The 15319-nt window shown below is 43.6% G+C and overlaps 2 protein-coding genes across 2 annotated transcripts in view; both read right to left on the reverse strand.

Annotated features, from left to right (window-relative positions):
• The window catches only part of STX3 (syntaxin 3), a 41032-nt gene extending 36308 nt beyond the window's left edge, over positions 1-4724 (reverse strand). The window contains 1 exon segment of the mRNA XM_053397800.1: positions 4349-4724. Coding sequence (XP_053253775.1) covers positions 4349-4378 — 30 coding nt within the window. The 5' untranslated portion in view covers positions 4379-4724.
• Positions 4725-13057: 8333 nt separating this feature from the next.
• On the reverse strand, positions 13058-13999 carry LOC128402623 (olfactory receptor 10V1-like). Its single transcript, XM_053366894.1, has one exon. It carries the CDS (start codon positions 13997-13999, stop codon positions 13058-13060), a length of 942 nt encoding a protein of 313 aa, XP_053222869.1.
• Positions 14000-15319: the final 1320 nt, after the last annotated feature.

Below are 15319 nucleotides of genomic sequence, written 5' to 3' on the forward strand. Positions count from 1 at the left end.
AAGTTCACCTTTAAAAACCTGTCTTCCAATGAAATAGAAAAAGAGCATAACATTCACCACCACTTCTCTCTGAGTTAAAGCAAGGAGGACTTGTTCTAAAGTAAGGAATGAAAACTCAGTTCTCTCTGGTTCATAGGATTGCTACTTCCCAGCCTGGAGCAATCACAGACCAAGAACAGAAACCTACACTCCCGGAAATCCAGAGATTACTGTCAAGGTTGTGTCATCTCCCCCAATTCCATTCACACAGAAAAAAGAAGATAATTCAGCATCCTGACAATGTCAGCTTTTCCCTTTCTTTTTTAAAAGAATGTTTTTCATCTTTAAGTAACACTTTGTGCGTGTGCGTGTGTGAGAGTAATGTCCAGTAAAGTTTTCAAAAGCCGGGAAAAGGTTCTGTTAGCAGCCAGGGAATGGGGCGTCAGTACATTGCAGAGTTCACTGCATTCCCCCTTGACTTGCAGAAGCATAAAAAATTATGCAAACTGAGATAATAGGTGCAAGTTTGCATAATTTGCGCAAGTTACAGAATCCAGGTTGCTTCAGTGCACTTTTTTTTTAATTAACGAAGAGCACACACAAGCCAGAGAACTCCCCTCTTGATACAAATTTTATTCCTATTTTACAAGCAGGGATACTTCACAGTTAACAGCCTCCAAGGGCTCTCGTGGCACCTCATACAGGAATAGATTTATTGTGGCACAGCAGAAGGGCTTTGTTAGTAGGTGATGGCATAATATGCTGGAGGGTGGAACAAGTGCCAACAATGCCTTTATATGGTCTACATAGGACGAACAGGACGAATTTACACAAAAGAATGAATGCGCACAACCCTGGTATTAAACAACTCAATATATTTTAAAACTCAAAAACAGAGGAATATTTTACTGCAGGACGTTTTGATGCTGACTCAGAAGTCACCATTATTTGAAAACAATGGTACAAAGGAAGACAGCAGAAAGCACCAGCATGAAACTGATCTGCCAAGGTTCATCAGCAAATTTGATTCCACTGATTTAGGTCTTCATCAAGACCATGGGTTTTTGTCCCATTATGGACATTATGTTACCATAGCAGAGCTGGGAAATAGCATACCAATTACTACCACTGGTAATAGACTGTTTTATATCAGTTTGAATTTCACATACAGATGCCACAGGCTTGCAATCTCTCTCAAGGTTCCTGCCCCCTGCTGCCTTCTCTGTATTGTATATGAATCTGTTGCACCTCTGGACTTGCACCCACCAAAAACAGTAGCTATGTTATCCTTTCTGATATCCCAAGACTCCTGCCCTTCATTGGTTTTGTCAGAATAGACTTGCATAGTTATTGTTCTGGAATTCGCAACAGAAAAGGGTAGTGACATCTCTTCTGATATGACAAGGCCACAGGCCCCTCATTTCCTTATGTTGCAGCCTGGTATTAGTTTCTAGCATTAGACAAGTTCTAGTTCAGTTTCAAAGTCGTTCAGATATTTCAGCTCAGCAGTGCTACTGCCCCTCAACAGTGTTGGTGTGTGTGTGTGTGTGTGTGTGTGTGTGTGTGTGTGGAAAGCAAGGTATGCCTGTGAAACCTGAAGTTTGACTTCATCTGTTTGACATTTCTATTTAACCTGTGTCACTTGAACTGGAAAAATAAGCCAGATAAGCGTGCTATATTCTCTCTTATCGGAGGCATAACAAAGGTCCCAAGCTAGGACCAGCCCCACCCATTGAAGACTCTTGCCATAATTCCCCTCACTGGATTCTCAGTCTTATCTTCCCAACTGAGTTTCTCTCTTCCCGGTTCTGTCTGCTGCCACTTATCTCCAATCTCACGGCCACAGCTCAATCCCAGGTCATATGAAGTGTGAAATCATTACTGCCTGCTTATAAGCAGAACCTATTTGTAAACCACTTTGAGGTATTTTTTATTTTATTTTTTACAGTCTAGCAATATATAAATTTTATGAAACAATCTAGCAATATATTGTATACCGTCTGGCAATATATAAATTTTATGAAACAATAAATAAACAAAGTAACTTTTGGTGCCACTTGCTACTTCCCTCCACCAGATTGGAATAGTTTACAGAAAAATGGGCAAGATGTATCTAGGAGTTATTCCTCATTCAAGGGGGACACAGTATATATACCCATCAGAAGATTTATGTGGTTGAATGACTTTTGCATTACAAGCTTTGGCAATATTTCAACTGAACTTGTCACAATCCCTCAAACCTCTTTTTCTGGCTTAAAATAAAAATGAAAAATGAATCTGACATGAGTTTGTAGAATATGGGCAAACACCATTTTCTCATGACCAAACTGCAGCAGCCAGCCCTTCGTACATTTCAAATTCAGGGGCACTGGCAGTGTTTCTCCAGGTAGAGCTGAGCACCTCTCTCTCTCTACTAGTCACTAGTCCACTTTTGGCATCTTGCCATCCTTCTTTCTGGCTAAGCTCTACATTTCATAACTCTGCAAGAGCAAGGAGAGGGGGCATAGTGGCACAGCCACAATTTCCACAGCATCCTTCCTCGAAAATTAGGCAACCGGTTAGTCCCAACAGGCAAGGAGCTCTTGTTGCGCTGGAAAGTGGGAGATGAAATAGAATCAAACTCTGCACCCAAAAGAAGCACAAACATAACATGCCCCTTTCCATTATTATCATTTACATGGTGTAAGAGAAAACAACGGGTTTTGAACCAGGCCTTTCCATCAGCTTTGAAAGGAGGCGCATGTCTAGGCCTTTACTTAGCCTGGCACACATTGAACTAGTTAACACCTTCTGGCAATAAAATCTGTGAGAAATTAACCTGCGCTGAGGGTCCCACCTTGTTAAGATCACACTATGTGCAGCCCCTTCACACGTACAAGTAACTCTGCAAGGATTGTGCACTTTACGAGAATCGTAGCGAAACTCTCATTGCAAGCTAGCTTTGTGTATTATATATACAGCTGAAAGGTTAATTTAGGAAACTGGCTTACTCATCTAAGAAAAAGTCACGTTCTGAGAGAATGTGCATTATGTTCTGTCTACAGTGACCCAAAAGTATGAATGGAGGAACACTCTTTTTCTAATAAGGGCTCCTCCATAGCAGCTATAAGTCCCTGAGGGTTATGTTTCAGGTTATATGAATTTAGTACCGAAGCCCAAAGTGCCGATCCCTTTCAAGACATCTTGCACAGCCATGTCCTGGGGCACATGTTTTAGTGGAAAGTCTGTGCGCATGGGTGGGGAAAGAGAGAGAGGATTGTCACATGGAGGGAAACCAAAAGGAGGAAGTGACTAACTCCAGTTTTCTTCATGCAACATGTGGGGGGAGGTGAGGAAAAGGAGACCCTCAACTCCTTCCAAGAATCATCTTCTCAAATCTGCCCCTCCATTAATTCTCTTCAGGAAACGACTCCTTTCCCACTGCCTCCCAGCCAGCTTTTCTCATTGCTCTGTTGTTTGTTTTTAACACGCACATCGAAACTGTGCACACACAAATGCATATTCATCTGCCCCACCTTACAAGTACATGTGCCAAGGATTTGACACTTGCTGTAGCTCCCAAATGTGCCGCTGTGCCTGTGCAAGCTGCAATAAACATATTTGCTGTTGTGTAGCATTTACAACAGTGCCTAGTCTCACAACCCTTTGCTTCTGCTGTCAGGTGGAAGCAAATTCACTTTTCTGGTCCCTCTATCAGGTAAAGCTTACAACCTGCTGCTGCTGTTGGACTGTAAGCCTCCTCTCTCCCCACCAAACCTCACCCCCCCACACACTTTTGAAAAACTTCATTTTTACTTCAAAATAAGTTTAAGCATTTCTGCTCCCACAGTGTGGGCAGCAGATCCACTCAACCTACTTCTGCTTGTGGGGAATACAACCAGCAAGGGGTGGGACAGCAGGTGCAGCTGAATTATATCGTGGTGAGCTACATTTATATCCTGCATTTCCTCCAAGGAACTCAAGGAAGCACATATGGCTCCTCCACGAACCATTTATTATAGGGTCACAAACCGGCTAACCCCTCTCTCCATTTTAATCCCCACAACAACCCCGAGAGGTAGGCTAGGCTTAAAAACTGTGACTGGCCCAAGGTCACCCAGTGAATCTCATGGGCAAATGGGGATCTGAATCTGGGTCAAAGTCCAACGCTGTACCCACTACACAGGATCCCTCACTATACAGACCCCCCCCCCCATCTTCAAAATAGACCTGGCCTCGTTCCTTTAGCCCCCCTGGTGGGGCTTCTTCGCCCTTTCCTTCCCGAAGCCCGATCCCCTCCCTGTTTACTCGGGAGTAAGCTCGGCGGCGCTCAATGGAGCCCAGCATTACACCCTGCGAGGAGGAGAAGGAAAGGAGGCTCCTCACTCACCGACTTCAGTTGCTCCAGCCGGTCCTTCATTTTGGACAGGTGTTGCTGTGGCTCCTCCTCCTTCTGCTGTTCTCTCCAGGTGAAGCCGGGATCCCCGCCGAAACTCCGCGCGGGGAGGAGGGCTTCTCCAGGAAGTGGAGTCCCAGCCCGGAGGGAAGGTTCCTCTTCCTCCTCCTCGCCCCGATCGCTAGCAGGGACGCGCGAGTTTCATCCGTGCAAAGGCTGGGAGGGACACACACCACGCACGCTCACATCCCTTCCTCCCGCGAAGCTAAATCTGTCTCTCCCCCGCCCCCCGTGTGTGTGTCTGATCCTCAGGCGCTGAGCTGGCCGCAGCTGCTAATCCGCCGCGACATACGCGGAGGGGAGGCAAGAGGGGAGGGGACGGGAGCAGAGGCGCCGCCCACTTTTACCTGGGCAGAAATCGCTCTTAAAGAGACATCGTCGCACACCCTCCTTGGTTTGCTTTTAACATATTTTTTATTGAAGGTTTCTTGGTTTACAAAAGTATGTGCAATGTCTCTTTTTTCAAGTGACATTTTCTCCATATCAGTTTCATTTGGTACGCAACTGAGACCCTACCATAGCTGTCAACTTTTCCCTTTTCTTGCGAGGAATCCTATTCGGAATAAGGGGATTTCCCTTAAAAAAGGGGGAAAGTTGACAGCTATGGACCCTACCTGCCTGCAGACTGTCTCGCCAGAGTGGTGCATGCTCTGGTTATCTCCCGCTTGGACTACTGCAATGCACTCTACGTGGGGCTACCTTTGAAGGTGACCCGGAAACTACAACTAATCCAAAACGCAGCAGCCAGACTGGTGACTGGGAGCGGCCACCGAGACCACATAACACCAGTTTTGAAAGACCTACATTGGCTCCCAGTACGTTTCCGAGCACAATTCAAAGTGTTGGTGCTGACCTTTAAAGCCCTAAACGGCCTTGGTCCTGTATACCTGAAGGAGCATCTCCACTCCCATCGTTCCGCCCGGACACTGAGGTCCAACGCCAAGGGCCTTCTGGTGGTTCCCTAACTGTGAGAAGCGAAGTTACAGGGAACCAGGCACTGGGCCTTCTTGGTAGTGGCGCCTGCCCTGTGGAACGCCCTCCCACCAGATGTCAAGGAAATAAACAACTATCTCACTTTTAGAAGACATCTGAAGGCAGCCCTGTTTAGGAAAGCTTTTAATATTTGATGAATTATTGTATTTTAATGTTTTGTTGGAAGCCGCCCAGAGTGGCTGGGGAAATCCAGCCAGATGGGCGGGGTATAAATAACTAAATAATAATAATAATAATAATAATAAATAATAATAATAATAATAATAATTTGTCGAGACATTAGTGTTACATTAGGAAGAAAAGGGGGAAAGAGGTGGAGGGGGCCATGGTGAGTGGGAGTGGGGTGGCGATGCTTCTATTCTACTTAATGTATGTGTGGGGTTTTGTGTCAGCATCTTACTATTAGCTTGTGTTCCTTTGGTGGTGAGAGAGGTTGGGGTTGGCCTAGGGTGTGGTTGTTTGTGATTGGCTGTGGTCAACTTTGTTTTCATGTTTGAGTGGGGGGGTGAGCATTTTTGAATAAGGTTAACCATATTGATTCATATACTGTTGGTGGATTCTTGTTGTTGTCTTGTTGGGCTGTGTATGTGATAAAGGGGAGCCATACTGGGGTGAAGGCGTCTTCTTCTATTTGCCCCATGTCAGTTTCAGTTTATTGGTTAGTTTTTCTAATAAGCCTGTTTCCCATACTATTTGGTACCATTGGTCCATGCTTACTCCTGACAGGTCTTTCCAGTGTCTGGCTATGATGTTTCTGGCTGCTGAGAGTAGGTGGGTTATGAGCTCTTTATGATATGAGCGGGCATTATTCTCTTGGAAGATATTTAGTAGGGCCAGTTCTGGGGTGACTTCTAATACTTGCTTAGCTATTTTGCATATTTCTTGTATGATTGTTGTCCAGAATAGTTGGATTTGGGGGCATTCCCACCACATGTGGAGGTATGTGCCTGTAGAGGTGCACCCTCATTTTCTTAGAACAACAGAACTGTAGTTGAAAGGGACCACGAGGGTCATCTAGTCCACCCCCTGCAATGCAGGGATCTTTGATCCAACGTGGAGCTTGAACCCACAACCCTGAGATTAAGAGTCTCGTGTTCTAACAATGGATTTGGTTTTCTCAGTCGAGCCTGTTTCAGGGAGCTTATAGGTTTCCCCACTATTCCCACCACCACCCAGGAACCGTGATTTGCATCTAAGGGAAGTGTAAAAAAATGCATGGCTTCGGCTGGGAGATCGTTCAGCAAAAGTCTTCTCGGACTGCTGTTTGCTTTCTCCAGTTTTTATTTTATTTTACCAAAGTAGCATAAGAAGGGCCCTTACTGGTAGAGTTTCTCAAACTTGGGTCTCCAGCTGTTTTGGGGCTCCCATCATCCCTAGCTAGCAGGACCAGTGATCAGGGATGATGGGAACTGTAGTCCAAAAATAGCTGGAGACCCAAGTTTGGGAAACCCCACTGTAGAGCTAGCTGTCCAAAAGGATTGAGACCAGAGGAAGAAGAAGAAAAGGGTGCAGAAATGCGGCAGCAACGTTTGTTTTGTTTCACATGCGTTGATGGGTATAAGGCACTTTTGGAAAGAGAGCTCCAGTCCAGATGTAAAGAATAGCAGGGGAGAATCGATGGGGTCACTGAAGGCAGAGTGGCAAACTTGTGGCACTCCAAACATCCTCCAATTCCATCTCCCATCAGTCCCAGCCTGCAAGGACAGTGGTCAGGGATAGTGGAAGCTGAAGGCCCACTCCCAGTTAAAGGGAGTATTGGACTTGGAAATACAAGTCAAAAGGCTCCCTGGTTTGCCTTCCACAACACACTAATCTTTTGCATTTCCTACCTTACAGGGTTGCTGTAATAATGAAATGGCGCTCTTTGGTAGAGAAATGAGATATAATACATTTTGGCTTTCTTCAGCCTTTTAAGTGTATAAACTAAAACAGAGGCAAGGGAGAAGAACCCTTGTTATTGTAATACAACAGATCATGTAAACTTGCCCTGGTGGTAATCACAATGAACAGAGATGCTAGCAGACAAGGTCCAGGGGCAGACCACCGTTCCTTAAAGTCTCTTCCTCTGCTGAGATCACGATGATCCCGTGTTATGTTGCTATTGCACTGCTGCAAATCTACTGTTACTAAATTCATTATTCACTCACCCATTCTCCACACTGCAAAATTAAACTCCGTTGGGACTGCCAGGCTGGGGAAATTGTTAGAAAGCTGAAAATTCTTAGACAAACAATTACATAGTATGCAAATAATTTGCCTTGAGGCCTTGATAAAAAATCAGGACGCTTACAAGTCTCAGGAAACGTGCAAATTACTGTAATTATATGATGATGCAAAATAACTATGTAGAAATCAGGCATCAAGATTCCTCTGCAGATACCTCTGAAAAGCATTTTCATTTTTTAATATGTGATTTGGTAGACACAGGGTCGACCTGACAAGATTTAAGTTTTAGCTTAGGTGTAAATGGAGATAATCACATAAGCATTTTGTGCTGATCCCCATTCACAGAAAAGGTGGGATGGAACAGAGTTGTATTGATCTGGGGGAAATGCAGAAAGATAAAAGAATATAGGCAATGGGGCTTGCACCTGGTAGACTGTTCCTCTCTAATGAAGCCATACTGTGTAATAAGTTGCAAAAAAGAATATGTAAATGTCAGTACAGTGGTACCTTGGGTTAAGAACTTATTTCGTTCTGGAGGTCTGTTCTTAACCTGAAACTGTTCTTAACCTGAAGCACCACTTTAGCTAATGGGGCCTTCTGCTGTTGCTGTGCCGCCACTGCATGATTTCTGTTCTCATCCTGAAGCAAAGTTCTTAACCTGAGGTAATATTTCTGGGTTAGCGGTGTCTGTAACCTGAAGCATCTGTAACCTGAGGTACCACTGTATATGAAATAAAACAAGCAGTGTGAACAACGCTCTCCAGCAGTAGGGAGGGCGGGGGCATATTTATGGATACTGTAAACAAGGGGTAAGCAGTGCAGGGCTGCAGGGCTTCCAAATGTTGCTGGACTGCAGCTCCTATCATTCATGAGAATTAGCCAGGTTGGCAGGGGCTGATGAGAGTTCTTTTATATATGTATAAATGTTATTTTCTAGTTTTTACAATATAACAAATACACACCTTGCAAACACAAATTTTGAATACAATTCCATATTTTACTTCTCCCCCCCCCTTGTGGTTCCTTTTCTACTTTAGATTTTTAACACTGCATATTCCAATTTACTCTATTTTAAAGTTATTGTTCCTTTTATCTTAGTAATATTTTTAACTGCTTGATTTAAATTAATCCTACTAATGAACTTACTTGCATGACAGAACTTTTCAGATATTCTACAAATTTTCCCCTTTCTTTAATAATCCCCCCTCTTGGTTTCTTTTTACCTGTCAGGTTAACTTAAACATTATCTTCAGTTCATTATAAATCATTTCCCAGAAAACTTTTGTTCTTTTACAGGACCACCACATATGATAGAAATTACCTTCCTTTTCTTTACATTTCCAGCATGAATTTGATTTTGATTTACACATTTTTGCAAGTCTACTAGGAGTTAAATACTCATAAAGTTTTCTTTCGATGTGTAACATGCTGTAAAACAGGCACAGGCAAACTCAGCCCTCCAGATGTTTTGGGACTACAACTCCCATGATCCCTAGCTAACAGGACCAGTGGTCAGGGATGATGAGAATTGTAGTCCCAAAACATCTGGAGGGCCGAGTTTGCCTATGACTGCTGTAAAACATGCTGTGAATTTTAAATCTACATTCCACAACTTTTCCCACGCAGCCATTTCAATATTATAACCAATATCCCTTGCCCAGTGGATTTGATGCGAGTTCTATTCCAGAAACATCTAGAAGTTGCCACACTATAGCCAGTGTAAAGATGTCAACAAACTTGGGAAACTTGGGTATCCAGATGTCTGCAAGGTAAATTCTAAAGGTTCAGTACTGTACTTTTCCTGTAAAATGGGGATAATAAGGATGCACGTCATGGAGCTTTTGCATGGCTAAGCGGGAACATAAATTGCTTCATGTGGATAAGGCTATAAATAGCAACCCAGTGCAGAATTTCTGCATAACATCCTGTCTGGTAACTTCCCATTTGAGGCTGAGAGCCTCCTCGGAACTTCCCACACTGATATTCCTATTCCTTACAGTAGGAATGGACAGTGGTGTAATCAGGGAACAAATCATTCTTATGAGGCCATTCTTTTTAACCACACTTTGATTAAAATTTGGTCAAGAAGACAGGCAAATGCACTTTGGGAGGCAGATTCACACACTTCCCTGTGCCAGACAACAAATAGTTAACTTTTATGGGCTACCTCACTCTCTTACACAATTAGCCCTTCCTTGAGTAAAAGTCACCAGTAGTAAGGAAACTATGATTTTGGAGGTCGATGTGTGTGGGATCACCAGATGGGCTTTTATTCAAAGATGTGCTCACTTCAAGGACTGAGTGATTAAAGCTATCAATCTCACCATTAAAATAATGGCCTACATTGTTGAAAAGTTTTCTACATTTGAAGAGAATTTTATTTGAAGGACATTGTGTTCTGAATTCTCTGAACAAACATTTCCTGGTTTGTATTTCACAATCTCTTATATTTTCAACCAGGATGAGGGAGTACCGACCTAGCTTTTAAGAAAAGAAGCCATATAGAATCCTTGGAAGTCTATAAAGTTTGTATAAAGAAGAGAGCCATTGTGTTAGAATGGCACTCCTTTCACAGAGCCAAGAAAGAATCGTGGAATCCAGAAGCTCAACATTCCATCGCTGGCTGACAAATACTTTGTATAACTTTTGAGTAAAGATGCCATTTTAGCTGTCTGTGAGGCTAACTATTTCACTGCTGATCATTTTAGCAGCAATATTGCCATCTTCCCTGTAGCGTTTTGTAAGAGTATTAATAGGAAACATGTATACTGCATTTTTTTAGAGATTTCAGAATGTTTTCTGCCCAAAATCTCAGTAATCTTTATGACAATCTTGTCAGCCATGCCAGAGCTCTCATAATGAACATGTGGGCTGGAGGCTTCCTGGGGCTACCTAATGTTTGCTATTAAGGTGAGATTTTAACAATAGTCTCCCCAGCTCATGTTTATAGCCACTATCAAACACCACCTTTTGAAAATTCATATGAAGACATATTCAGCAGGTGAAGTTCCCCCTCATTGTTGTATCTGCATATCATGAAAAGCTCCACCTGCTGGATTTATCCTAAAGGTGTTAAAATGGTCAATAGACTTGCCAGGGGAAAAGTGGATAATTCTAACCTCCATCCCACCTCATGTGTGCTTATTCTTATGCTGAAAGGGGTTCCCCACCCCTTTCCAGGTACCAACTGAGCCAGTTCTCTGCAGCTACTGAGATCTACAATATACCGGTATTCTAATTTGGACAATGCCTCATTGAATGCCACACGTACAGTTTAAAAAATCTGCAGTCATCCCAATATTTAAGAATTGGAGAAACAGCAAACCTGACATTAGCCGGCAACAAGAAAGTTTTGGGTGAGTGTGCATAATCAACGCAAAATGAATGTTTTAACAGACTTAAATGCGATAAAATTTGCTGTTTGATGTACCAATTATGGGCATGAAGCTAGGAAGAACAGGATCCATTAGAACCTAGGAAGTTCTGGTTGCTAATGTGATGCCAGTGGACCCAAAGATGCCATTGAGGACTTTCCATGGGGCCCATGAAGCTGCTGAGCACTGCCCTTCTGCCCTCACTTCGCCTTATGTCATGAGGTGGCAAGAGAGAGGGAGAAAGAGAGGGGGAGAGAGCCCCATGGCACAAAAACGTAGATCTAAGGGGTGGATCATAGTTTTTACAAGGGACTCCCTCAAAACTGCCATCAAGTCATAGCTCACCCCTGCATACATATGTGTTCTTGCTGGTGATTTTGTGAAACATCTTGGAAGACCTGTGCCTCGCATAAAAGCTTTTCATTGCTGGCAAGCACCAAACCTGATTTTTACGGTGAGCTTTCGTTTGATGGTGGTTTTGGGGGCAGGGCTCTGTATACAAATCCAAGATAACCCATTGCAATTCGATCGGAGCTGACTTTTCCTCAGCTTTGGAAAAGCAAAGTGTGTGTGCATATGCGCTCTCTCTCTTTCTCTTTATGTGGTGGGGTGGGGAGAGAAAGGAAAACTGATGGGGGGGGGAGGAGAGGAGAGAAACAACCACAAGAGGATGTTGCCCACAGCACCCTCTCAAAATTCCAAGTGTGTCCATAGACACAAAAAGGCTGGTGACTCCATATCACAGCTTCCTTCTGGTATTGATGCATTTTGTAAGGCTGCATACACACTACACTTAGGTAGGTGCTACTTTAACCATTTTACTTAGGCAATGTACACAACATACATTTAAAGCACACCCACTCACCCAGAGAATCCTGGGAGCTGTAGTTTGTTATGGGTGCTGGGGGGTGAGGGATAAATTGAAGTTCCCATTATTCTTTTGTGGGGGGGAGGTGCTGCTTTAAATGTATGGTGTGCTAGAGGAAGGGGCAGAGTTGCCATCTGACTCCAAAGCCAGCCCAATACATTTTACTGCCTGATGTAGAGCAGCAAAAAGAAAAGAAAGGGGGGCGTACAGTAGCACATGAACAACACAGTAAATCAGACAACAATTTCCTTCCATTTAATGTCACTTTCAATACCAGCTACCTAATGCCACTTTTCCATGAGGATGCCCTTAGGGCAGGAAAGAAAGAAAGGCCCACTGCTGTGTCCAGGGCTGAGAGAGAGTCGGTTGTCCTTCTCTGGGCTCAGATTTTATCCATCTTACCCATGGGGGATGTATGTGTCAAAAGTAGATCATGTCAAGTTTTGAAAGAATTTTGAACTTAAAAAAATAGAAATCTCAGTTTATATCACTGCATAACGGTAGGAATTAACCCTAATTCTCTTGTAAATCAATAAGATTAAGACCACTCCTTTCAGCAGACACTAACATTCTTTATGCTAGTTAAAGGAAGTATATGCAATGGGCCTTCTGACAACATTAGGCAACAATATCTGTTTCACTCTTAGATAACTGGTTTTCAAGCATGTGCTCAGTTTCTTCTCCAATTTAGTGTTTCAGTTCCATTATGTGATGGCAAACAAAGAGGAGAAGCAGTCCACTTTCTGCTAGAAATAGAAAATCTTTTCATATTTACCATGTTGATGACGGCAATATGAAGAACAGAGTCCAGAAATCAAAGGTCAGCCTCTGTAGACAGAACTATCCAGGCTCTTGCTAGTTTAGGGTAGGATTCCATCACATACTGGCAAACTCAGGTCATGCAATTGTAATGGATTGCAAGGTTGTGCACAACAAACCTGCTTCCCCAAAAGATCAGCCTTTTTTTGTGATAAGGGAAGTGAAATGTGGGGAGAACACTTGCTTGGATGCAACTTCATCTAACTTCCCCACAAACAAATCAGCACAAATGCTCATTTAACAGCCATGGTTGTCTAATGTCCCTGAAAACAAACTAGGATGAATGTTCAATAAACAAAACATTTAGGGATTCATGTGCATATGCGAATAAGTCTTCAGCCACATAAAAACCGGGTGTGTGTTTGGCTGCTTGTATTGTGAATTCCTATCGCAGTGTGAAACACATTAGAATATCCCAGGCTCTCACTGGGACAGCACTTCCTTCCTTAGTGTTCTACTGAGTGCGTTCTTTAACTCTTTGTTCCTCATGCTATAGATCAAGGGGTTCAGCACAGGAGTGACAAAGGTGTAGACCACAGACACCACTCGACCTTCCTCCGGCGAGTAGCTGGAGCTGGGACGCAGGTATATCAAACTGCCACAGCCATACTGCAGAAGAACAACCATTAAATGGGAGGAGCAGGTGGAGAAAGCCCGCTGCCTACCTGAGGCAGAGCGGATGCGCAAGATGGCTGCCACAATGAAGGCATAGGAGACACAAACTAGGAGGAAAGGGGCAGTCAGTATTACGGCACTGATAATAAAGAGGGCAGTCTGATGGATATGGGTGTCGCTGCATGCGAGCTTCAGGACAGCAGGGAAGTCGCAGAAGAAATGGTCAATCTCCTTATTGCCACAGAACGGAAGGCGCAGTATCAGGATGGAGAGCTGAACGCCAAACACGCCGCTCATGCCTAGCGTCCCAGCTACAAGACTCACACACACCCTCCAGCTCATTATGGAAGTGTAGCGCAGTGGGTGGCAGATTGCCACATAGCGATCATATGCCATAACAGATAGCAGGACGCAGTCGCCACCCCCCAAGAAGATAAAGAAGAACATCTGTGTGCCACATCCTGCCAAAGAGATGGAGACCTTTTGCGCAGAGAGGAGGTTGGCTAGGGTGAGTGGGGCAATGACGCAGGAGTAAGCAATCTCCAGGGCTGCCAGGTTAGCCAAGAAGAAATACATGGGAGTGTGGAGGGAGCGCTCTGTACGAACAATGAACACAACCACAGAGTTTCCCAAAAGGCTGAGTAGGTACAAGACCAGAAAAGTCCAGAAAAGCAACAGCTGCATCTCTGGGACTGTTGAGAAGGGGTGGAAGTAGAAATGCATCGGGCTAGTGTGGTTTTCACTCTCCATAGGAATTGGTACATATGACCTGGCACAAGATAAAAAGAGAGACCGATGACGGAGAAAGTGGTATCACCACCAAGATGTCAACAGGCTACATCCATTTCTAAACATGTACAATAAACCAAGCAGCCACTGGAGGGCAGACTCCCCCTTTTTGCAAATAAAGATCTCCGTCTCGCAAGACAACAGCTGTCTTAGAATCATGGAGTCATAGAATTGGAAGGGATGTTAAGAGTCATCTAGTCCCACTTCCTGCAATTCAGGGATCTCAGCTAAAACATCCAGGACAAATGGCCATCCAATCTCTGCTTAAAGACCACCTTCTGACAGAATCCATTCTACTGTTGAACAGCTCTTACCATCAGAAAGTTCTTCCTGATGTTTCACCAGAATCTCTTTTCTTGTAACTTGAAACCTTTGGTTTGGGTCCTAGTCTCCAGAGCAGGAGAAAACAAGCTTGCTCCATCTTCCACGTGACAGCCCTTTAGATATTTGAAGATAGCTATTATATCTCCTCTCAGTCTCTTCTTTTCCAGGCTAAGCATTCCCAATTCCCTCAACCATTCCTCATAAGACTTGGTTTCCAGATCTCTGATCATCTTGGTTGCCCTCCTCTGCACACATTCCAGCTTGTCAATATCCTCTTTTCTGGCTTGCATGAAATTGTACAGCACAGGCATAATTTAGAAGGCATTTCAGTTCATGCTTCTGCAAATAATGAGTAAGTTTAAACTTCAGGACTGTAAAGCATTTCACATGCTGCAAGCACATCCTTTCATAGACCACTGTAGCTTCACTTTTCCTGCTCCTTCTGCTATCAGTTAACGGTTCCCCGAACTATCTTCACTAAATCTTTTACGAAACCCATCTCTCCCTATGCTGTTGCCTTGTTAATTTTATTTGTGGACTTTCTGTAGAAGGAAGTTCCACTGAAATCAATGGAATTTCCAGAGAAATGTGTTTAGAATCAGATGCTTAGATTGCAAGCTGTGTCACTTGTGTATTTTGTATTTGCTTCCAGTACAAAATTAGATAAACAATAAATAGCTGTTACACTGGCACTGTACATTGCTCTTGCTTTACTGAGCTAGGGATTGCAAAACAATTGCATGTCAGAGTTCCTGTGGTTTTACTCCATTAAAATTAAATAGACACTCCATCCAAAAGTACTCAAATCCTATTTTGTTTTTAATGAATGGAAGCGGTTGTGACAAGTGAGACCCATGACAAAATGTTGCAGTGTAGAGTGGTCCTGCTCAGGTTTCCAGCCAGCCAGCAATGCTGTCTTCTAGGATAATGTGTTCCAGTCCCACCCTGGTTTTCTGT

Source organism: Podarcis raffonei, chromosome 1 (assembly GCF_027172205.1).
Source record: "Podarcis raffonei isolate rPodRaf1 chromosome 1, rPodRaf1.pri, whole genome shotgun sequence".
Taxonomy (NCBI): Eukaryota; Metazoa; Chordata; class Lepidosauria; order Squamata; family Lacertidae; genus Podarcis; species Podarcis raffonei.

Bases quoted from the DNA above. Each gene is read 5' to 3' on its own strand.
- LOC128402623 (XM_053366894.1), bottom strand. From the start codon at position 13,999: ATGGAGAGTGAAAACCACACTAGCCCGATGCATTTCTACTTCCACCCC.